The following is a 23,880-nucleotide window of genomic DNA, read 5'->3' as shown; positions in this document are numbered from 1 at the left end:
CAAGCTGCAATTTAGGATTTACTTTACTGTACTTTTTATTGACCAATATAACAATATACACACCTTGACATTTACAAGTTTAGATAAAGTGTTAGATTGGAAATTTACATTTAATAAAAAAATTTAAAACTATAAAAAAATATATATTTTGAATTTTCCCTCTTACTGGGCCCCCTAGTTGCAAATGGGCCCTAGTCAGGTGCCTAGAATGCCTATGCCTAAATCCGGGCCTGGATATAAGGCAGGGGCCTGGATAGGCAGGATCACATCGCAGAGAATCTGCTTTTTGATTTGGTGGTGGAAGTTCGATTTAAAGGCAGCTTTAAGGTACATTAGGTCAGGGCTAGATAATGGTGTCGCCTATCAGAGAGATCAGTATGGCGGCATACAGTCCCCATTTAGGACTGTCTCATAGTCCTGGATTGTCCTGTAGACGAGCTCAGGGAAGCATCTGTGTGTTGCTCTTTAACGATGGTGAGGCACAATCCAAATTTTCTTCAAAACTTGCCATTTTCTTGATCAACTTTTTAAAACTCAAAGATTTTCAGTTTATAACAATAAACAACTGAGAAAAGCAGCAAATCCTCACATTGGAGAATGAGAATAAAAATACTTATAAGAATGACATTGCAATAACTTTCACTGTGACACAGAGGAAAAGGTATACTGTTTTTATTTGGGTTTAAATCTTAGACAAAAAAAACAACACAATCAGCAATGTGACAAACCTACAAAAGGCAGTGATGAAGAGCTTGAACATAGGAATGAACAGTGGAGGGTGAAGGAGGAGCGTGGGATTGCTAAGGTTTGATCTTAGTGGTTACTGAATCACGTCTGTCAACAGAAAACAGGGATGACAAGAATAAAGTGACAAAACAGAGCAGAACCGAAGATAAGGATGTAAACTTGTGAAAACAGATTAATCTACTGACACTGGGCTTGAATCACTCCACCTGAAGGCAGATGGAAAACATGTCACATAGATTTGTATTCCCCCTGAACAGATGTGAAGAAAATAAAATCCCTCTTTTTACACATTGACCACAGAATGATGCTGTCAGATAAGTGATAAATAAAAAATGACAGTAAACATGATATCCAAGGAAACTGACACATTAAACCCAAGAGAACAAATGTAATTAGGCTAATTATTTTAAGGCTCTTATGTATCTGTGAGACAGTACTGCTACGATGTATTTGTATACTGTACTGATTGCAGATGGCTGACAGAAAAGTGTGGCTTTCTTTGGAAATACAAAAAGCTAAAGAGTAACATCACAGTGACTGGTTGAACTGCATCGACCACTTTTGTTTTACAGCTTTATTTTCCTTTTTTGCATCTGTGTTTATCTCTCTCCCTCTTTCCCGGTGTCCCTCCACTCTTCTTCTTCTTCTTCCACTTTAAAAGGTGTATGGCCCGACGTAGATGGAGAGTCTGAGAGCAGAGCTGGTCTGGTAGTTGCCCTGGTAGCTGAGCAGAGGGTTAACTGACACCATCTCCAGGTCCAACGTGTACTCTCTGGGCCCCGACACAGCACGGGCCAACACCAGCATGGCACTGATATTATTGATTTGCTGGAGAAGACAACAATTAGATAACTGCACACATTTCTACATACTTTTCACATGAAGAAATAATTTGACATTTTGGGAAATGCTGTATGCTTATTTCTTTCCCAGAGTTAAATGAAACGATTTTCTCATCTAATTCTTGCAAATAAGTGTATTTCCCAAAATGTTGGACTCTTTCTTTGACGGTATAAATTGTCCCACCCAAACAGGTGATACAGGACAGTGAAGGAAATGTTAATCAAACAGTATGTATGCACAATCCTGAGAAGAGGTCTAAATGCTTTCTGTTTAAAGTTATGTTTTAAGATAAAGGACAAATTCTCTGTTTTTAATGCAAAAAACCTTAAACACAAACACAGTTAGTGGGACCATGATGAATCAAAAATAGACAAATTAGATATTGAAGTTAATGTTTGGCGAGAAAGTAAATGGAAAGCATAGTTTATGATCCAATTTTTATCAGTTAAACATGTAAAGATGTCTGACTATATCCTGTGAGCTTCATGATTATAAAAAAGAAAGAAAATGTATTATGTTTAGAAAATCATTGCCCACTTTGACTGTGAGAAGATGCAACAGAGAGGTTAGTTTCTAAATTTTAAACCTATCACTGCGGCTGAGCTATGAATGGTAGTAAACAACATTATTTTAGGTCTGCATTGTAAAACACTGTTGAACTACAGCATCTACAGCATCTTGTGACAATAAAACTCCTTTGACACTAACCAGCTTTTTTGGTAGTCTGACCTATTAGGAATTAGCTTGTTAAGGAAAATGTGGTGGGCGATGTTTCAAGTCAGGACAACACTACCTGAAAAATAATAATAATAATAATAAAAAGTTAGTCCGATATATCCATCAAACCCAAAACTAGAACTTTTTCTTACAGTCACTGCACCTTAAACTCCAAGCAACCATCAATCATCAGTGGTAAAATGTAACTAAGCTAAGATTTTCAGTTTATGCTACTTTATCTTTACTTCTCCACTAGATCTCAGAAGGAAAACAAATGTTTCCATTACTTTTATTTGACAACTAAAGTTACTAGTTACTTTGCGGATTTAGATTAATAATACAAAATATAAATCAGCTAATAAATTAGGATATATTATTATAGGTTAGTAAAGTAGTTGAAATGAGCTCCACATTTACCAGCTGCAACATTAAAGTGGTGTACACATTATTGCATCAATAATTATAGTTAATATAGTATACTTTAGGTATATATTTATGCTAATACTTTTACTTAAGTAAGATTTTGAATGCTGGATTTTAACTTTTAACAGAATATTTCTACACTGTAGTATTACTACTTTTACTTAAATAAAAGTTTTGAATACTATCCACAAATGTCAATCATGCTCTGTAACAGTTCTAACCCTGATGTAGAAGTCTCCATTTTCGTCTCCAGAGCGGATGCGGAAGGTGTTGTAAGCCCCCGGAGAGACGCTAGTGGCCTGAATCTGGAAGATGTCGGAGGGGACGGAGCGCTCCGAGGTGATGCTCATGTAGCGGTGGACGATGGAGAAAGGCAGATCTCGACAGACGGGCTTGTTGACAGGACATACACAGCGGCTGGACACATACACAGAGAAGTAAATCCACTTTAAGTACAATAACAGCAAACTGCAGTAATATTTGGTGCAGAGAACATTGACAGTAGTTCTTATATCAGCCAGCAGAGGGAGTAATATGATTGAAAGGAAAGTCCTAAAATCTAAACAAATATTGAACAGTAGCCATTTTTTCCCTCATGTTTTTCTGAAATCCATTTTATACTTCCAAATCATCTGGGATATGTTAGAAGTGACCCACACCTGTTACCAATCCAACACTTGTAACAGTGTAATGGTTTTCTTATTGCACTGGACCATGTTCAGAAGAAAAGGTTGTGAGTTGGACTCATATGTGGAAAAAGTAATTGGTGTAATCTTGCAGTTTGAGCCATACTCTATACAGGGGCTGATTATATTCTGAGCTGATGGCCAGCACATATTTTAGTAATTGGGAAAAGGTGTGTGAGTGTTTTCACACACAGCTTTCATGAGGTGTCACTCACTTCTCAGACACCTGTACATAAGGCTCTTGGCACCGGTTTGAGTCCACACACTGGTATCGTCCGTGGATATTCACACAGGTCTGTGTGTCGGTACACTGATGTTCACCTGTTTCACATTCATTTATATCTGCAGAAGAAAAACAGCTGCTGATGTTTGATTTGAACAAGGAACAGGACAAGAAAAGAGTCGCTGTCAAATGATGAATAAGTATTGACTCAGTGCAGCATTTGTGACTGAAAGCATAGAGAGGAAGGTAATGGAGGCGGGTGTGCTTACCCTGGCATAGTCTGGTGCCTTGCAGCTGGTATCCCTCTGGGCACACACAGGAGAACTTCCCTGGTTCGTTGACACACTGGTACTGGCACAAGTAACTGGAATAGCTGCACTCATCAATGTCTGTCAAGTTAAAAATTCAGGTTTTATTAATCGCTCGCAATTAAAGGTGGAACGGGGACAGAAAACAGAGCGGATTGGCATCACTGAAACTGGGAAGTTTGTACTCACTCATACTAATCCGTCTTTACAGGCAGAGTGGGTATCTTACCGTTACAAGCAAAGCCATCAGGCCCCAGTTCATAGCCCTGGTCACAGCGGCAAAGGAAGGTGCCGTACGTGTTGTAACACCTCTGAGAGCAAGGGGCACCCATATCACATTCATTCACATCTGAAGAGAGGAAAGGTAGATTTTATAGATAATCTTAAATCCTGTACGACAGAGTCAAAGAGCACACACATCCCAAAAACGTTTACAGAAACTCAAAACTTAAGGCAGAAATCAGAATGATAGCTCCAAATATATTAAAGGCCCTGCAAAACATATTTTCTCGATCAGCTTGTTTCTGTGAGAGAAGGGGTCCAAAATTAGCACATTAAACTGTTTTGTTTTCTTTCACACAAGAGATTTCTGTCTGCTGTTTTTCTCACTGGTGTAAAGAGAGACATGCTCTAGAATTTATCAATATTGAATGACAGTTATGGGATTGTTGCTAGCATTGCCACTGAGTAAGATGTAGGATCAAAATTGATTGAGGGTTATCAGTAAAATGTGCAGACCTTTTGCCTGAGACATTGGCTGTAACTGTTGAGTCTTATAATCAGTTGAAGAGGGCGTCACTCACCGATGCAAGATCGGTTGTTTCCTGCCAGCTGGAAACCAGGTTCACACTGACAGGAGAAGGACCCGGGGACATTAACACAGCGATGTTGGCAGTACCTATACCTGCACTCATCGATATCTGAGAGAGAGAAATAGAGTCAGTAGAGGGATATTCGCATTCCTACAGTTTTTTTTTTTAATTATTTATTATTTCCCCTATGCCATGTAGCAAAAATAAATGTAATTGCTATATTTAAGCCTGCTTAGCTAAACTAGTTAAAGGATAAATTCAGATTATCTCACCAATGCACTCTGTGCCAACCTTACGGTAACCATCAGGACACTGACAGGTGAAGGCACCCAATGTGTTGATACACTCTTGGCTGGGCTGGCAGTCATGTTCTTCTCGCTCACACTCATTGATATCTGTGTTTGTCGGTGATATGAACATGAACATTGAACAAAAAATATTATTACATTATCATTGTTATTGTTATTGTGAGCAAACACAGCATCATTCATCATGACTGAAAGACACAGTGTGACTGTTGAAGGGCAGACGATGGTGACTCTGTTCCCCTCATTTGCACCCGACAGCTGAGAATATCATATCACGTTGAATCATGTTTGCTGTCTCAGATAAACACCTCGCTGTCCTCCAGCGCAAATAGGTTTTAGCTGCAAGTCTGATTCTTAAAACACAGCAGCTGTCCTTGTGTGAAATCTTCCAAATTCCTACGCTGTCTGTCTGCACCCCATTGACTCATATTCACTCACACCCACACAATTTGCACCAACATGCAGCCTCCAGTCCCAACACCTGCTACGGCCACCTGTCCCTCGCAATCTGTGGCCACCGACAATAAACTTACACAATCACACACACACACACACACACAAACATGCTTAATGATCACTCATCCTGTGGCCACCTGTCCACCTTAAACCCCAAGACATACAAACCAGACACCCACCCACACAGGTGTCTCCCTGCGGCTCGTAGCCCAGAGGGCAGGGGTTGGTCTCGGTGGGCGTGATGGGGGGCTCTGGGGCCGGAATGACTGACGCAGAGCGGGGAAGGCACAGGTAACCTCCGTAGTGGTTGAAGCACTTCATTTCCCCTTTGCAGGCATCTGGAATGGTCTCACACTCGTTTATGTCTGATGGGAGACACAGAGACAAGACTTTAGGCACTAACCAAACTTGAAAACAAACTTGAACAAATGAAATGGACAGGACAGAGCATGAAGAGCAACAGGATGATCACAGCTGTTACTGTACGTAAGAATTAGGTGGTGAAATGGAATAAATGCAGAAAAAAGAGTGCTTTACCTTTGCAGTGCTCAGTCTGATGGTCCCAATGATACCCATCTGTGCATTCCTACAAAGAGCACCAGAGAGACAAAGAGAGTGTAAGGAAATTATGAAAAGAAAGATGTGAACAGGCCCTCTGAGCCAAGTAGTTGCATAATGTATTAATAATACATAATAAACCCCCAGTAGTGGGACTTTTAAAGGGAAGCACAGTATAGACGTGTTTTCGTGTAGTGCTCGGCCAAAAAGATGTCAATAAACTATTTTCCTTAAGCCAAATGTCACTTCAAAAACAAAGATTTTAAGGCCACTGTTTGGAAAAAGGGTCATTATCAGTCTGGAAAGAAATACGTTGCTGTGAGCTGCATGGAAAGAAAAAGTGAGGTCTGAAGAAACATGGAATTAAAGCTAAAATTACCCCCAGCTATGTCTACTATAAAATGTTGGAAAGGGAAGCTGCTTTGGAAGAAGATGAGGAAATAAGAAATGAAGCAAAGAGAGAAGAGGATTTGAGGTCAACATTTCAACACAAAAAAATGACATAAAATGGAAGAGAGGAAGATGGAAAGAAAGAAAAAGGAGTAAGAGAGGAAAAGAGAAGCAGGCATAGAGATTTGTCCATCCTTACCGTGTAGATGTCACTTTCTGTAGGTGGCTGTGAAATAGCACTGTGGAGGAGCACAGACACACATATGCACACGCACAAGATTGACACACAAGCACCCTGCATACTAATGCACGTAAAACATGCACACACGCACACAAACACACACACACACTGCCACACAGGTAGTGCTGCTTTAAAGATGAGAGAGGCAGCCCAGCGGTGGTATCTGTATTTCAGAGGGAAAGACATAAAAAAGCAACATTAGAAACTCAGAAATCGAATGAACTTGAAGCAAAAAGCACTGGAGCCAGTTTTTAAGTAGTCAGTCAGAACACAAACAGCGTCTTGGACTTGGTTCGCTGTTCGTCAACCAAACAGTTCCCCCTTGATCGCAGCAGGAATAAATGGAATGAATCACTCTGCCAGGTTAAAACATAAACATTGTGACATACTCTATCCTTCAGCTGAAAATAAAAAAGTCAACATCACAGAAATACTTTAATATTAGCTGCTTACAGAAGGCACACTGTGTCTGCAGACTGGCAGACTACAACTCACTGGAATGATAGTCTTGCCGAGCACTGCCTCCAGAGGTTCAGTCCACTGCGTATCAGAGCAGCGCCAGTGGAGCACATACTGTAAATTCTGGCTATTTATATTTTACAACAGCATCTCCTGCTCAGCCGCTTCCCTCTGTGAGATACTGTGTTGTCTTTGTAATGTCAGAGGGAATCTTTCTTTGTCAGTGGTGGAAAGTAACTAAGTACTCAAGTGCTACTTATTTTTAGGGACTATCTACTCCACTACATTTCAGGGAGTTATCAATACACCTTAAAATGTGGCAAAAGTTGGGGGAGCCTTGTTATGGAACACCAGTATTCCTGCTAAGTGATGTTTTTATCTTTCAACAGACCCCAACTGCCTTCATAGGCAACTTCATCTGAATGTCGTGGCCCGCTTAGTCCAACCACCAGTCTGATAGGTAGCCACTACTTAGCAGCCTCTCAGGTTTGAGACACTTTTCTTGAATTCTGTCCCTTGACCTGTGTTTCCAAATAAAGGAATAAAATACCTATTGAGCCTCCAAATAAACCAAACAACCTGTTAAACTAAGTGGCCTGCTAAGCTAACTAGCATGCTAACACTGTGCTTAGCTAACAGCCACCAACTAGACCAAACAACAAACAGCATGATTATTAACCCAGTCTTTGGTTTAATCCCAACTAGCATGCTAACAGCTAGTTAGCTTAGGGGAAAACATTTTTTTTTATCTGATGAAGACTGTGTGAAATTTGTGTCTGTTTGCACAATGAAAGGCTGCAAATCAATCAGTGTTCTCCAGTCCCTTATTTTCACTTGAGGTTTTCTGTCCTTGAGCTGAGATGCCCCTGGTTTAGCTGAACGCTGCTGGAAGATGCACAGACAACCCTGATTTAACAGAAATATTGTAGTCTTTACTCCACTACGTTTATCTGAGAACTCAAGTTAGTATTTAGGCTACTTTGATTTTACATACAAAACGTGATAAAGTTGTAACTTGTCCTGCAACAAAACTAACAGAAGAGCCGCTGAAGTTTTGTATTTTTTATCTTCTTTGATAAGATAATAACTTTATTATTACATAAATATAATTTTGTGCTCATAATCTTTCAGGACCTCATATTGAAAGTGTCCATTAGGCATAATGAGTACTTTCACTTTAGATACTATAAGTTCATTTTGCTGGTAATACATGAAGTACTTTTACTCAAGTAGAATTTTGAATGCAGGACGTACTTGCAATGGAGTTTACACTGTGTGTAAAGGAACTGAGTACTTTATTACAACGTTATATACAGTGTAGTGTATTTTTTAGGCAGATTCATAGTGTATTATGTTTTCTGAGTATTCTGATGGATTGGGCTCTTCTCCCAGTAGAGACACAGCCACCCTTCAGTTAATTTTCCTGGAGAGAAGCTATAAGTGTTTAAGCTGACTCTAAACATTTAAACAAATCACCTATTCCAGCTCCCATAGACCAAAATAGTAGAAAAAACAGGCCAATTGAAGGAATGAAAGAAATTCTGAGCAAGTGCTGTTTGCAAAGTCAGTGAGCTCCAGTTAAAATATATGACAGGAAAGTTATAATCACTGCCTGTCTACGTGCACAAACGCACACTCTAATGTAAACTCCAGAGGCCACATTTGCAGGCAGTGCTTATTGTTGTATTTCAATTTGAGACAAACAGAAGGCCGCAGGGTGACGTGGACACCCTCAAATACTTGATGTATGACATCACAGGCCATTCGTGGCCTTTACGTGGTGAAAAGCAGCAAAACATGCCCCTCACCCTGTAAGCACTGACAGTAACACATACAACCATGCAATCAGACAGCCACAATACGTGACCTCTCTGAATTTGCCCAGCGGACACTTACAACCAGCAAGAATGTGACCCACAATCACCCAAAACAAACTGACCATCAGTCTGGGGTCCAGTCACTCACTGGCTACTAAGAGTGGGCAGCAGGGATGCATGGGTGTTGCCCTGATGCTGCTGGAAATCAAGTGGCGGTGGACCTCTGGAATGCCCGTGGCAAGGATGTGGGCGCCAGTTCCCAGATAGGATGCCCTGCCGTGGCAGTGGTTCCCAGAGTATCAGGTTCTGGGAAACCCCCCATGGTTCACATAAGAGGATTTCTGGTGCCAAACCTCCAGCCACTGCTCCCCTAACCTCTCATCTCTCCTCGCTGTGTAGGAGGATGTCAGAGAATGTGACCCAAGTGCAGAAATCATCGTCTTGGTTTTAACTGATGAGACGAACAGGTTGACTGTGATACCACATCACTATAAAAAATAATCAGCAACTATTTTGATTCTTTGTTTTTTGTCATTTTTCAATCAAAAATGCTAAACATTTGTTGGTTCCAGCTTCACATATATGAGGATTTGCTCATTTTTCTTGTTCAATATGATAGCAAATTAAATATCTTTCTGTTTTGGACTGCTGATTTGACAAAACAACACATTTTAAGACATCACCTTGGACTCTGGGAACTTATAATTGGCATTTTTGTACTATTTTGACATTAACCATACAATATGATTAAGAGAGAAAATAATCAGCATCTCAATCGATAATAATAATTGTGAGTTGTAGCCATAGTAGAAATGTCCAAATAGTACTGCTCTGACACCTGTTGTGTATAGTATCAACAATACCTCCAATATAATTACCATTTGGGGCTCGCCTTGGCCTCAGTAACAGCAGGCTGACCCATTTCTACATTTACAACAGTCAGCACAATTTAACAAGCAAGATGTCAGGGGGTTATAAAAGTGACCACATAGGGACCAGGAAAAACACACGGTTGGACCACACATACACACACACACACACACACACACACACACACACACACACACACACACACACACAATGTAAACTGCAGGATGGTCATCGTGTGTTGTAGTGTATACACAGCTAACTTTGTGTTGTTCTGCTCGGCTGTGCGTGGAGCAGCCTGAGAACATGGTGGCCCAGAGGACTCAAGCTGCGCTCTGTTGCCACTGTGTCAGTGAACCTGTAAATCCACAACTAGGGGGTCACTATGACACACACACTCACAGCCTAACTCTTATTCTGGGAAACGCCACAGTCAGTGATGAATAGTGGCCTACGGGAGAAATTTGCACACTGTAACTGTAATAAATCCCTCTGGGGCAGTTCCGTTTTTCCCAGTGGTGATACTGCTGTCTCCCTGTGTAAAGGGTGTTAAAGGGCTGTGATGTATTAGTGTATGCATACAATGTGGCACGAGATGATGGGTTGCTCTCATGAGAACAGTGCTTCCTTCATGTTGCATTTATAATCCGACCTGAGTCATTACAGTGACGTTGGAGCTGTCACATGTTGGCTATTAGCAGTATACTGTATAAACAGTTATAAAATACACTGTCAAATAGTAATAGGGCAGCATCCTACACTCTGTGATGTTATCCAAAGTGTTTTGTGTGTATATTTATTTAGCTGCCACCTGTTTCTTCTTGTTGTTCAATAGAAGCTGCTGCTTTCTCTCAGAAATTCACCCACATTTTCTTGCTGTACATAGTTTTACCCCTCAAGTGACTAAACCGAGATTGTGACACTGACTTTAAATGTTGTACAAGAGGGATGAGGTGGAAGAATTTTTGCAACATACTGTACAATAACACATGATCTGTGACTCATTACCTCTCTTTCCGTCTATCCTCTTATTACAGTCTCTGAAACACTGAGACTGTAATAGGAGCAAGAAGCAAACTACACAGACTGTGAGCCACATTATCTTGGCTCTGTTCAGAAGCAAAGTGTAGCTGGGAGAGCAGAGAGCAGAACAGAGCAGAGCAGTGGTGCGATTGTGACGTGTATGGCCTGTACCAGAAAAGTGGGTAAGCGGTACATCTCACCTCTGAAACTTCTTCTTAAAACTCTTGCAAACATGATAAGTCATTTACCGTTGTTGTTTTTTTACACAAATCTCTTCTAACATGGATGTCAGACATTATAGAAACACAGGAAAACTCACAGATTTATCTTTTTGGATAGGTCCTCTCCCTCTGACCGGTGTGTCCTTCTGCTGGCTGCGGTCGTCCTGGCTGAGTTGGCGTACAGAAGTGGTCCCTTAAACTCCTGCCTGTATGACCCTGAGAAAGTGAGTGGGGAGACCGACAGCTGGAGCAGCTGAACACATGCAAAGGGAGGGAGAGAGAGCAAGAGACGGAGAGGGGAGAGAGAGAGGAGAGAGGGACAGCCCATTCTTACCCCCCCCACCACCCCACCCTTCTGGCCCCCTGCACTGCCATCCTTCACTCCCCAAACCCCCTCTCCCTGACCCCCCAGGATGCAAATTCCTGGTCTGCGGCCCAAATACCAAAATTCCAAATCCATCCAAATCGCAGGCAGAACAACAACTCACAGATTCCCCCATCTTCTTACCCAATGCCCCCCCCCTTGCTGGTCCCACAACACACCTGGTTTCATTTAAAGTAAACCCCCGCAAAAGCCCCAAGCTCTCCCACCCTTTCCTCCCTCCCTTTTTCCCATTTACCCCCCATCTATCTATACTTACCTCCCCCATCTTTTACTTTTTTTTCTTTTTTCCATAAAGCAACTAAAGCCCTCGCTCTCGTCCAATCTGACATGCAGGATATTTATAGCCGGGGAGAGAGAAGTTAATGGAATGTGGACAAAAATTAGAGAGTGGAAGAGAGAGAGAGTGGAGACCTATTTGGAAAAAATCTGTTAACTTCACTCAGAATAGACTATTTTTTCTGGGATGAAATAGAGAAAATAAAATACTATCATAATTCTTGACCAACTTTGCTGCGCTGTTTGTACATGATTAATCCATTATTGCACAATAATTTTTCCGCAGTATTTCTCTTGCAAGTCTGTTAAGTTGCTTAACCCACATTAGTTTATATTAGTTTAAGTCTGACTCAGCTTAAAGTCAACTTGTATTTCCAACAAAATAAAAGCGTCTTACTATAATTGCAGGCATCATTCCAAGATACTTTGAGAAATGTAACACCCATTACAGAATGATCACATTCATTAAAGTTTACAACCAAATATTTCATTTATTGACATACTCATTTTTATATGCTTAGAGTTCGCAAGTATTCTATTTTTAACAATGTGGGAGCAAATCTTGTTTTTTTTCTTCTGATTTTTCTAAGTAAAATACTCAGAAAGATCAGATTGTTTATCTGTCCCATCTTTCTGGGTGGTGGTAGAGATGGCAGCTGTCTTTATGGGGAACGTTGTTAAAAGTCACACTGACAACCCCCGAGTTGGACCAACTGTGCCCCCCTGGCTGGTGCCTTATTCCCATGACCACACACAGACATGGGCAGAGGTCTCAATCCATGACGCATTTAATCTGCTGGTCGTACACTAATACAGTTTAGAGTGATGAAGTGGGGCTTTACAGGTCTGCCATCTTCACTTTTGCACATGATTTGTGTCTCTCTCTCTCTATGTCTTTTATCTCCATCCAACAATCACAAGATCTGTAAATCTTGTCCCGGGAATGGGTTAGTGATTCTTCCCTATAATACAGCAGATAAAACCATAACATAAAACAGAATGACGTTTTGATGTGAATATGTTAATTTTATTTACAAACCAAATTTACAGACACTGCAGGGAACATGGGTGCAAACAGGGAGGCTGAAAGCAATAATGGGCCTTAAAAGTCATCAACGCTGACTAAACGAAACAGAGGAAGCACAAAGTGAAGGGTTAAGACAACGGCTTCAGCGGGGGGAACAGCCAGAAAACAAACCAAGGGAAGAGCGTGGAGAAATGAGGGGTGAGCCGCAAAAAAATGCTTCAGTCGTGATACATTTTGAAGATACAGCTTTTGATGACGACCATGTATCTGTCCCACACAGCCTGATGTCTGAGGGGCAGAAAACAGAGAGACAGAAAGAGAGCAAACTATAAGTACATGGAGCAAGAGGTACTGTAAGATTCATGACAAACTGTAATTGTGAAATCTGGGTGAAGAGATTAAATCAGGCAAACTTTGTCCACTCAGTGTAATGGGGGGGGTGTCTATGTTTCTTTTTATGAATATCTCTTTGTTAAGCATGTAGTGGTGCAGGGCTGTGTAAACCCTTAACTACATTCCAGAGTGTTTGCATGAGAAACAAGGTAACTACAGTTTAAGAAATCAGGGGCGAGATAGGGTGACACCCACTGGTAGAACAGAGACGGCAATATTAGAGAGGATATTAACATACAACTTTATGCTTGAGCAGCTTTAATGACAAAATGTATATAATATTCAGTCTATTGGTTAGTTTTCTCAAATAGATCTACAAAATCCAGTTTTTTAGTATGGGTCACCCCCTTGGGAACTGATAACACTCTACTTGAAAAGCTTTACAAAATAAAAGCACATTAACTCACTTGAATGTGTCAAGTATGTGTGCAGAGTTGTTGTAGTGAGTGAGGTAGAGTCTCATGTCTGCAGCTGTCCATCGGTCTGAACGACATGGCTCAATAAACTGGGGGAGAAAAAGGAGGGGAGGTGAGGTTACATCACACTGTCTCAAAGGCTGACTTTAAAACTAGCCTTGGAAAAAAAGGTTGAATGATCTTCCTTTGCTTAAAACACCTGGAGAACTTTTGTAGAAGTACACACCTTCTCTACAAGATCAATGAAGAAATCTCTGACATCTTTTGTGTTGGTTAACTTTGCGGCAATGTTGACAAGGCCTCTGGAAAGATTCTACAAGAAAAAGAAAATAATTATATTACTTTCATTGTAGAAGTTGGTGACATTTTACATTTTGGATATTATGAGGGTGTATCACCTTGAAATTAGCCTCCATCTCATTAAAAGCTTTAGTCTTTCCTCTGAGTGCTGTACACACCAGACTGAACAGAGATGAGAGAAAGGAAAAAGAGAAATTGTCAATAAGCGAGTGTGGATTAAATTGTAATTAAAGGCTAGTAAAAAGTTCAGTAATTAGCAAAAATTTGTGTTTCTGTTACCTTTTGTGTTGATCCAGCAGATCTTTGTCAGTGATTAAAACCTTCAGTTCTTTCAGCTCTTGTAAAAACTCTTTATCGAGATCCACGTCCATGTCTTCCACCATGTTATCTACAAAGCAAACTCGAGTCAGACACTGTCAAATCTGTTCAAAGGATGTTTTGAACTATTATCCTCACTTATTATTTTTGTTACAATTATTATCCAACTCTGCCTAACCCAATTAAAAATGTTAACTTTACTAATTGGTAACTTAAGTTAAATTCATCTTCATTCTAATGAGGATCTGCAAAACCTGAAGGACCTCTGGTGGTCAGTGGGAAGGATGAAGAATACTGAAGGATGCAATGCTCCAAATGTTCCTTATTGTATAATAACCAACATCAACAGCATACCTTTTGTTCTTATGTGAGAAATTTATTTTAAGCCCTTTGTATATTTTGGCTCACAGTTTCCAATGTTTTTTTTCAGTTTTTGTTGTTCTTGGATTCACCAACATGTTTTATCTATCTGTAAGCCTCAAACTAAGACACAATAAGATAGTTCAAGATTAGAGATACAGTACAGGCCAAAAGTTTGGACACACCTTCCTTATTCAATGTGTTTCTTTATTTTCATGACTATTTACATTGTAGATTCTCACTGAAGGCATCAAAACTATGAATGAACACATATGGAATTATGTACTTAACAAAAAAGTGTGAAATAACTGAAAACATGTCTTATATTTTAGATTCCTCAAAGTAGCCACCCTTTGCTTTTTTTGATGACCTGCAAACCCTTGGTGTTCTCTCAATGAGCTTCATGAGGTAGTCACCTGAAATGGTTTTCACTTCACAGGTGTGCTTTGTCAGGGTTAATTAGTGGACGTTTTTCCCTTATTAATAAAAAAGCAAAGGGTGGCTACTTTGAGGAATCTAAAATATAAGACATGTTTGAATTTACTACATACTATTATGAGTACATAATTCCATATGTGTTCATTCATAGTTTTGATGCCTTCAGTGAGAATCTACAATGTAAATAGTCATGAAAATAAAAAGGAAACGCATTGAATGAGAAGGTGTGTCCAAACTTTTGGCCTGTACTGTACATATGTCACATGTTAACTTAAATGTTATACATGTCCCTTACATCTCAGATAAAAATGGCATCAAACGGCCAAAGGAAACAAGACAAATGGCTCACCAACAGCCCCAACGGTCCAGTTGCTGATAAGCTGCCCAGCACAGAAAGCAAAGTCCTGGAATGTGAGATATTGCAGCTTTCTTTTCCCCGTCTCAAAGCGATGGTTGGCAAAAAAAACAATGGCAGCATAATCCCTGAAATAAGCAGAAGACGCATTATTGGAGCTAACAAAAAGAACTAGTTAAACAAAATACAAACCCATGTAGTAATTCATCATAAAAACTACAACCAAAAACACAATTGAAGCAATACCAATGCTTTGGAAAAAAAATAGTGTACTCTGCTCTTCACACAGACTACCTTCCAAGCTTGTCAGAAAGAAGAAAGTGGTGACGTATGTTCTCCACCAGGGGTCCCTTCAGCTCTTCCACAACTTTAAAAACACGTTTGAAGTTGTCAAACTGAAATTAAAACATACAATGCAGGAGACTTACTAAAGTTACAACAACATGACTTGTATAAACCCAGCACAAAAAATATATTAGACAATTAAAGATGTTAATATAAAATGTTAAAAAAGTGCCAGAAATTCAGCTTGTCAAATAAAACAAATAAATAAAAAGCAACTACAATAAAGTTAGTTAGTCAATCAAGGCATCGCATACAATAGCCAGTACAAAACTGAAAGTCAGATTAGGACCAGGAACAAATCATGGAGGTTTCACAACTAAAATTAACTTTTAAAACTGCTGCAGACTCCTACACAGTTAGCCCAGACCATTTAAAAACTAGATGAACAGTCGTGGTGTTCAGAATGCTCTTACCTGTCGTCTGCAGCTCTTCAGTGTCACACCTGTCTTGGCACCGATATCGTCCAAGTCTTTCTTGGTTCCTTTGGAGAGTTTCTTTCCCAGGACCTCACGGACAAATGCATCATCGAAGGCATAGTATCTAAACAAGAAGACAAAAGAGGAAACTTGTAAGTATAATATATCCTCATTTACTATGCCAAGAAACAAAAATAAAGTAGTGGTGTTTAATAACAAATACATGCCATGGTAACATCTGCCCTGACAGGAGAATAACATGTTTCAAGGAAGGGGCATATTCCAAAGATAGAAAAATACATAAATCGTTGATTGTTGACAATGAGATGTGTAATATACCTTCCCATCAGACACTGGAAACATGTCAGATAATTGAAGGAGAATTAATGAGAGCCTCATTACTGCACCTCTCTATGAGCATGGCTTGTCGATTAGGTGGGATCTGGAACAGTAGCTGGTTGGCTAGTTTGGATGGACTGTGCAGCAGACGCTCACACATCTGGAAAGTCCTGTACTGGTCCATGGTGTCACTCAGCAGAACATCTGCACTCGCCTCACACTCCTCCATCACTCCTCCTTCCATTCGCACCTTCACTGCATCGTTCACTGTCAGATAAATCATACATGCTTGGTGATCCAACCATGGCTGTAGTTATGTGTAACCACACCTACTAATAAAGCTACTGGTTAGGTGTGACTTAGACTATATCAACGACATTTAGGGTTCATTTAGGGGATAGTTCCGTTGACGCCGGAAGTTCCGCCGGATGTCAATCACTTTCCGCTTTCCCTGAGTTAACTTTAAACACCGATCGGATCAAGCAGCATTAGCCGGAACCTCTCAGCAATGAATGGCAAGATTCAAGGAAAATTTGGATCGTGCACCAAGGCAGGCCTGCTTGGCTCGTTCGGGGAATGGATGTAAAGATTTACAAAGAATGTGTTTACGGCATTACTCTCTAACTGGGATGTTTTGGGACTGATTGGTGGGGATGTCCTATGGACAAAATACACACGGCGATCCACTGGTAAGAGCAAATTACATTTAACCATCCAGCTATCCAGCTAATGTATATAGCTCATGTTACTATGTGAAGAACAGTTAACTTCATTTAATATTGTATATGGTGTTTTCTTTGCAGGGTACAAATTTTTCATCTAAACAAGTTCCTTCCCGAGACCATTTTAAAGAGCCACACTCGCTGCATCCAGAGCTTAGCAACACCCAATAAGACAATTGTGAATGGCTTAAAGAAATGTCAATAAACCAGAGCATGTTTTTCTTCTATCCAGGAATGTTTTGTGGAAGGGCCAGACCTTCCTCCGCAGTGCTGTGGAGATAGGTCTGGCAATGCGAGGCTAGGTGTGAACATACAGCAGCACTGAATTGCCACTCCATCATTATGTGCAAGATGTGGATGAGAATGCCAAATATGTGTGCAGCTCATTGTAGGTTGCATTATGTGTTTTCCAATTCTGTCACACACAACGAAAGTCAGTAAAAAAGAAACGTAACATTGTGTGGCAGCAATATGTGCTCTTCTTTATTTACAATGTTTTAATCATCTTACTGTACGACCCCTCAGATTTATCTTGTGATCCCTTGGGTGGTCCTGACCCCCACTGCTATTTTTGTATGGTGTTTTAACCAAACTCCAGTAAAACCAACTGTGTGGATCTTTGTAAGATAACTCCAACAAACCAGGACTCAATAAAAGCACCCCTACTCATCAGTATGTCTCCTGGAGTACATTGTGACCCAGAGACCCATAAATCTGTGGTGTGACTCATACCTGTGTATCCATCCAACCAGAGCTGGTAAACCTCCTCATCCATGATAGTGGTGTTACCCACGAACACATCCAGCTCCACTGCCATCTGCGTGGAAGCAAAGAAGTAAAAGCAAGTGTGTCAGGAGTTGTTTAACGTTTGTTTATCTTAAGTAGCCATCAACAATCAGCTGTCAGAGTAGCTCAACGCCATTTTAAGTACCAACACACACATTATACCTTGTTTTGAGTGTTGTCCCAACCAGTTTCAAGCACCAAGCTACAATAAAAGCTGAAATGCAAATATACTGTTAAATTCTATTGGATGAACTTAAATGTCCTTTCCATGGCGTCCTAATTAGCCAACTGACGTCAACGTTACCTCTATTAAATGCTAGCCTATTATGCTATTAAGCTAGCTACGTCGCAAAGTTAGCAGCTTCAGCGGAGACGAAACTGACAACCAAACGGTAAATTAAGACCAAATTATCAAGACGGCAAAATCAGGTAATTAGCGGACGTGGTTTAGCTAAAACACGAACATCTACCAAATGTTAGCATTACTGTATTGCTATGGATGCTCAGTGTCAACAACAGCAGTCATGCTACTCTAACTTCCGGTTTGTTACGTCACAGAATCAGCATAGACTGTAAAAATAATTAATTAATTAAATATTTTTGATTAGCAGATGGCTAATGTTAAAAAAACGGTCTTATTGTATTTAAAACGAATTAATTTCAATATTTTGTCTTATACTTTGTCTGTTTTATTATTTTCAGAATTTGTGTAGCCTACCTCTGGCTATGTTGAACTTGTGTTATTCAGTGTGTACTGTTGTAGGCTAATGTTCATTAACGTGCTATCATAGGTTTTATAATAAATGTGCATATATGCACATTTAACAATATATATATTGTTGAAGTGCAGACCAGAGGAAGTGCTCTCACAAGCAGTATTTATTGTGCAGTAGCCTACCAATAAAAGACGCAGTGTGTGTAAATCAAAACCTGCATCCGTGCACACATTTTAATTTATTTTATTACCACATAGCCTATTTCTCAGAATGTGGGATTATGTGTTTCCCACAAAATGTAAGTTTTTTTGTCAAGTAACCTATTTGTGGAAATTATGCTTTTATTTTGAAACTATCGTAGCTGTAGAGTCATCTTTGCTCTAGCATCCACTATCCACTTCCAGTACCTCCCCTGTCAGAGCTTCTTCAACATATGATTATTATTTATCTGCGTTCTTGTTCCGCTTTTGTCGCCTTCGCTACAACACTGAACAATCCAACGTTCTATTATCACAACAGTGTAGCAACCATTCAGCTTGTTCCACTGCTTCAGGCACAGTAGAGCCAGAGCAGATGTCTCTCATCCTTTATGGGTAAAATGTGGCACAGAGACTAATAACGCCCATACATTATAAATAATAATAATAATATTTATTGATTAGCCTATGCTAAAACTAGAAAGTGTTACGAGAAGGTTTTTTTCTGACCAGTGAATACGGTGCAGGCCCAAATTGCTGAAACATTTAACAGAACATGAATCAATAAAAGCACTAGGTCTAATGGACAGCGTTTTGTAGGTTACGAAATGAAATTGATTTTAATTAGGGATAATGTATTAATAATACAGTAATTTGTCAGAATTCCAGTAGTAGGGCCTAGGAAGCATGTTAATCAGTTTCATCATATTTGCTGAATTGATATGACTAGCCTACCTCAGGTTGTTTTATTGGGGCCTATAACGTATAGGTCATTACCGGATTGACCCTATTGGCAAAACCAGAATCACATCCCCGAGTGCGCCTGATGCATATTTCTTGCCAGCTGTAGCCTACCCTTAAGTGACGGACGGTGAGATGCAAGGAGATCACTTACACACAATAGGCCTACCATTAATTTTAAGTAAGACGCAGCGCATTTGTCAGCCGGGCAGTAGCCCGTTGTTGATCTTTGCCCTCCCATTTTTGCTCTTAGTTATTTTAAAATGTTGTCAGATCAGAAATAGGCCTCTGTGTGAGCACCAGGCCCTCGTGCTTTAGCTGCGTGTACACACTCTGCTCTCTTTTCCTCCGGCGATTAATCTTAATAAATCCCTGCAAATCCCTCAACTCGCCCTCCCTTTCTGTGTTTCTGCATGTGTCCTTCAAAATCACAACATAAGGGAAAACATGTCTTTTTGTCGGATCTCTCGCTGCACATCAATACTCTCATTTCTAACCCCACATGACACCCTGATTCCATTCCCAGCTCCCCCTTGCTCGGTTAACACCCTACATTGTTATGGCCTCAATGAAACAATGGAGGTGGGACAGAGAGCGGAAGGATGTGGCTGAATGCCTCAGCATAAACCCATGGAAAAAAGCCTGCAGTCACACCCGCCAGTGTTCATTGAAAAGAAAGGAGTAGGCCTACATCCAGGAGTCACTCATGATAACTGCATTGTACTGTACATCTTTCTTTGTAGTGAACTCCAAGCATTTAGAGACTATTCAGACATCTTTCATGTTTTGCAAACACTTGGCGATAGCCAATATCTGGTCATGTCTTCAGTTTTGAGGATAAGGCCATTCAAATGAACAGAACCCCCACCCCCACCCCAGACGAAGTGGCTCCACACAGGCCTTTCCTACTCGTTCCCTGTTTGGATTGTGCTTATCCATGTTATTTCTGTTTCAAAGCATGATAAAGGTAAAAGTATATTTTTGAATCCAAATAGGGGCGCAAACGTTCCTCAATGAGAGAGCACATGGCGCAGATCTTAACCCTCACATCTGAATGTTTTTCATAATGTAGCTGAGAGGGCCAGAGTCAGTTACTGGATCGCTGAGCTGGTCGATTCTATGTTGCCTTTTACTATCATGCCATAAGTAGGCCTATGGTATGCGACTAGCCACTGTAAACCTCAGAGGAAACCACAAATAGGCTATGTCTGATTACTGTCAAACCGAAGTGTCAAGGCAGCAGTCATAAAAAGTGAAAAATCACCCAAAATAAAACCAATGTTGTTGAGGAACATGATTGCACTGAAACCCGAGGAAGACACCGTCAATAAAAGTAAACACTGCGTGAAGTAACAAATCTAAATTGTAGTTAAATACAATAGTGTCACTTCTTTTATTAAAATTTAACGAGTCAATGGTTTTATTTTGAAGGCTGCAAAGACTGACTTTCGGTAATTCTCCAACTTGACACGCAGCTCGCTGCTCAGCGGAGTCACAGCCGTGAAAGTGGCGGAGGCGGACATTGTTGTGGTAACAGTCCAGCCCCAGTGGATGAGCAGAGATGATGCACTTATTTTGAACGGATAAAGGGCGAGATCAAGATTGGATTTTGATTTATTTTGTTTGTTTTTTTATCTAAAGAATGAATCGTTTGTAAAAAAAAAATTCAAAAAAAGCTGCTGCACCGTACGGGCTCATCCTCCAGCTAACGGGGAACAGTGTTCATTCAGCCGAGGCGATCGGAGCACAGCCTGATGAGACGATGCCAGCGACGTAAAATCTCAACATCTGCTGGGTGTGTATCCGAGACTGCTGGATTAAGCCTCCGTGGATCGACCGGGTCTTTGTACATACAGTAGGCTACAGAAGAGTCCACGGGGCGGCTGTTGCCTTCAAAATACTGCGAGCGGAGGTAAAATAAGGACAGTTGGAGGCCTTTGGAGAACACAGCCTGCTGTTGAGAAGATGACAGATTGACATTAATGGAGGTTTGCGCTGCATTTTCATACACGACCTCATTAAGGCATCTTCCACGGAGAACAGACACTGGGTTCAGCACAAATTAGGACTCAAGTCCATCTAAAGAAAGCCATCTAAATAAAGAAATCACATGTTTATGCAATGATTTGGCCTCCGGTGATTGCATAGGCTACATGACATCTGGAAAACCCTGTATGCAGAGGAAGAGGATGTGATGACCGTGTGGAGCATTGAAGCATCCAGCTACATCTCAGCGCTTTTAATAGATTCTCAGGTACCCTAGGTGTAGGTGTTTAATAAAAAAAAAATGGGCAGCGAAGGTGAGATAATAAATAGAGAGCTGTCAAAGATGTCTGACGAGGATTTGCTGGCGTGCTCCAAAGAGGAGCTGGTGAGCCGGCTGCGTAAAGAGGAGTCGGAGAAAATCTCAGCTCTCATCCAGCGAGGACGGCTGATAAAAGAGGTAAATAAACAGCTGCAGGGACACCTCCTTGAAATCAGGGAACTGAAAGTCATCAACCAGCGCCTGCAGGAGGAAAACGGGGAGCTGCGGGACCTGTGCTGCTTCCTGGACGACGACCGGCTCAAAGTGAAGAAGCTGGCCAGGGAATGGCAGCTGTTTGGGCATCATGCAGCTAAAGTGATGCGGGAGGACCTGGGCGGTTACTTGAAAAAGCTCGCCGACCTGGAGCGCATGCAAGACGGGCTGGTGAAGGAGAATTTAGACCTGAAGGAGCTGTGCCTGGTCCTGGAGGAGGAGTGTGTCAGCAGGAGTGACTCCAGCCCCGGAGGATCCACCGAGCTCAACCTGCCCTGCATGGTGGCCCGGGACCTGGGGGACGGAAGCTCCAGCACAGGCAGCGTGGGAAGCCCAGACCAGCTCCACCTGGTGTGCTCACCTGATGACTGATGGCAGGTTTATGTCAGCAGTCAGGGCTTCTCCGATTCAACTAAGGAATCTGTAGACTAGGTGTGATGTGTTTGACAGAACTGAGACACAGAAGCTTTGTCAGACAAAATCAATTTGGTGCAAAGCATTAGGGCTTTCTGAATGCTGCAAATATGTGTGTCACTAGGTTTTGACTTGACAAAGAATCCGCCACTATAGACATTTTCAGGACTTTAAAAAAGACATTTAATAGATGTTTGCTAGATGAAAATGTATCTAAATTTTACAGTTTTTTCTAATGACTGCTCTGTTTTGGAGAATTCTCTTTTTTCAGTGGTCTGTTGTTGAAAAAAAAAAAGAAGAAAAAAATGGGACCAAAAAGGTGGGTCACATATATAAATTTATCTCATGCACTGGACTAGCCTACACTGGTAGAAGCCTTTTTTCTATTGCACTGGACAGTGCTACCATGGATCTTTAAATCACAGATCTAAAGATTCATTTCAATCCAGTTTTGAGCCATATTTAGTCCACTGAATTCCAATAGCACTGAAGTAGATGAGTTGTGATAAAAGAAAAATGAAACTATTTGATATTTGCTTTTGCTAGATGCCCAATAATGTGTAATATTTTATGCACTCTCTTCCTCAGGACAGGATTGGAGTGCCATATGTGCATGATGATTGTCACAATTTGTACAGGCCTGTTAACTAGTCTGATGTGAAGGCCCTTCAGGTTTACTGTATAGGTGGGGCTGCTGTGCATAATGTACATGTGCGAGAGCCGGGGCAGAGCCAGCACACGTGTTAAGGTTTTGGATCAGACATGATCGATGTCCTTGGACCTCACTCAGAGCTGAACAAGCTAGAACAAGTTCTGTCACTTTTTTTTTTTTTTAAATCCAACTGGAAACTCTTTGTATCAAACTGGAAGGTCTACAAGTTTTAATGATTTATATTATTTTTAAACCAAGCTGTTTGAATTCACTTCTATTACATTTTTTATTACATTGTTGTTGATGTTCAATTAGCATATCACAGAGTTTGTTTAAGTTGGCAACCGTCAGCTTTGTCTTCTGTAACTCATGCTTTGTATTTACCCCGTAACATTAGGGATATTCTTAACTTTGACCCTTCTTTATCTTGATTTATCTGTATTAACTAGCATTACTAACCGATTTCAGTTTAAATCATAGATAATGCACATGGATTAGAAAAGATTTATTTTGTCGTTGGCTGTTTATTGGTGGGCTATGCTCGTAGTGCATTGAAGAGCTTTAAATACAGTGGGTATGACACTTTGTGCTGCTGTTCTGACCTTTCTTTGCGTGTTTGACTTTGCAGAAATGAACATTTACACATACATGATGCAGAATGAAGGAT

At 40.7% G+C, this 23,880-nt stretch overlaps 3 protein-coding genes across 3 annotated transcripts; 1 reads left to right on the top strand and 2 right to left on the bottom strand.

Annotated features, from left to right (window-relative positions):
• Positions 1–655: 655 nt before the first annotated feature.
• efemp2a (EGF containing fibulin extracellular matrix protein 2a) lies at positions 656–11,378 on the bottom strand. Its single transcript, XM_039813859.1, has 11 exons — positions 11,198–11,378; positions 6,671–6,875; positions 6,061–6,109; positions 5,703–5,888; positions 5,032–5,154; positions 4,751–4,867; positions 4,177–4,296; positions 3,909–4,028; positions 3,632–3,758; positions 2,952–3,147; positions 656–1,575 (listed from the first exon to the last, which is right to left on the bottom strand). Exons 2-11 carry the CDS (start codon positions 6,770–6,772, stop codon positions 1,402–1,404), a joined length of 1,314 nt encoding a protein of 437 aa, XP_039669793.1. The 5' UTR covers positions 6,773–6,875; positions 11,198–11,378; the 3' UTR covers positions 656–1,401.
• A 1,387-nt stretch (positions 11,379–12,765) lies between these two features.
• On the bottom strand, positions 12,766–18,523 carry fibpa (fibroblast growth factor (acidic) intracellular binding protein a). The gene is made up of 11 exons (XM_039813858.1): positions 18,138–18,523; positions 17,922–18,006; positions 16,536–16,734; positions 16,126–16,252; positions 15,662–15,762; positions 15,362–15,495; positions 14,176–14,284; positions 13,995–14,058; positions 13,823–13,909; positions 13,588–13,685; positions 12,766–13,075 (listed from the first exon to the last, which is right to left on the bottom strand). The coding sequence occupies exons 2-11, from the start codon at positions 18,004–18,006 to the stop codon at positions 13,006–13,008; spliced, it is 1,074 nt and encodes a 357-aa protein (XP_039669792.1). The 5' UTR covers positions 18,138–18,523; the 3' UTR covers positions 12,766–13,005.
• Positions 18,524–21,112: 2,589 nt separating this feature from the next.
• Positions 21,113–23,800, top strand: ccdc85b (coiled-coil domain containing 85B). Its single transcript, XM_039814041.1, has one exon. It carries the CDS (start codon positions 21,917–21,919, stop codon positions 22,517–22,519), a length of 603 nt encoding a protein of 200 aa, XP_039669975.1. The 5' UTR covers positions 21,113–21,916; the 3' UTR covers positions 22,520–23,800.
• Positions 23,801–23,880: the final 80 nt, after the last annotated feature.

This window comes from Perca fluviatilis, chromosome 10, assembly GCF_010015445.1.
Source record: "Perca fluviatilis chromosome 10, GENO_Pfluv_1.0, whole genome shotgun sequence".
Taxonomy (NCBI): domain Eukaryota; kingdom Metazoa; phylum Chordata; class Actinopteri; order Perciformes; family Percidae; genus Perca; species Perca fluviatilis.
Note: the sequence above shows the minus strand (reverse complement) of the source record. Positions and strands in the feature narration are given on the sequence as shown.

Coding starts and splice junctions, on each gene's coding strand:
- efemp2a (XM_039813859.1), bottom strand. CDS start 6,772: ATGCAGGGTGCTTGTGTGTCAATCTTGTGCGTGTGCATATGTGTGTCT. Junction 5,889..6,060: donor TCAGACTGAGCACTGCAAAG/GTAAAGCACTCT, acceptor GTCTCCCATCAG/ACATAAACGAGTGTGAGACC. Junction 1,576..2,951: donor ATGGAGACTTCTACATCAGG/GTTAGAACTGTT, acceptor TGTCTTCTCCAG/CAAATCAATAATATCAGTGC.
- fibpa (XM_039813858.1), bottom strand. CDS start 18,006: ATGGCAGTGGAGCTGGATGTGTTCGTGGGTAACACCACTATCATGGAT. Junction 15,496..15,661: donor CTTTCTGACAAGCTTGGAAG/GTAGTCTGTGTG, acceptor TGCTTATTTCAG/GGATTATGCTGCCATTGTTT. Junction 14,059..14,175: donor CTGCTGGATCAACACAAAAG/GTAACAGAAACA, acceptor ATCTCTGTTCAG/TCTGGTGTGTACAGCACTCA.
- ccdc85b (XM_039814041.1), top strand. CDS start 21,917: ATGGGCAGCGAAGGTGAGATAATAAATAGAGAGCTGTCAAAGATGTCT.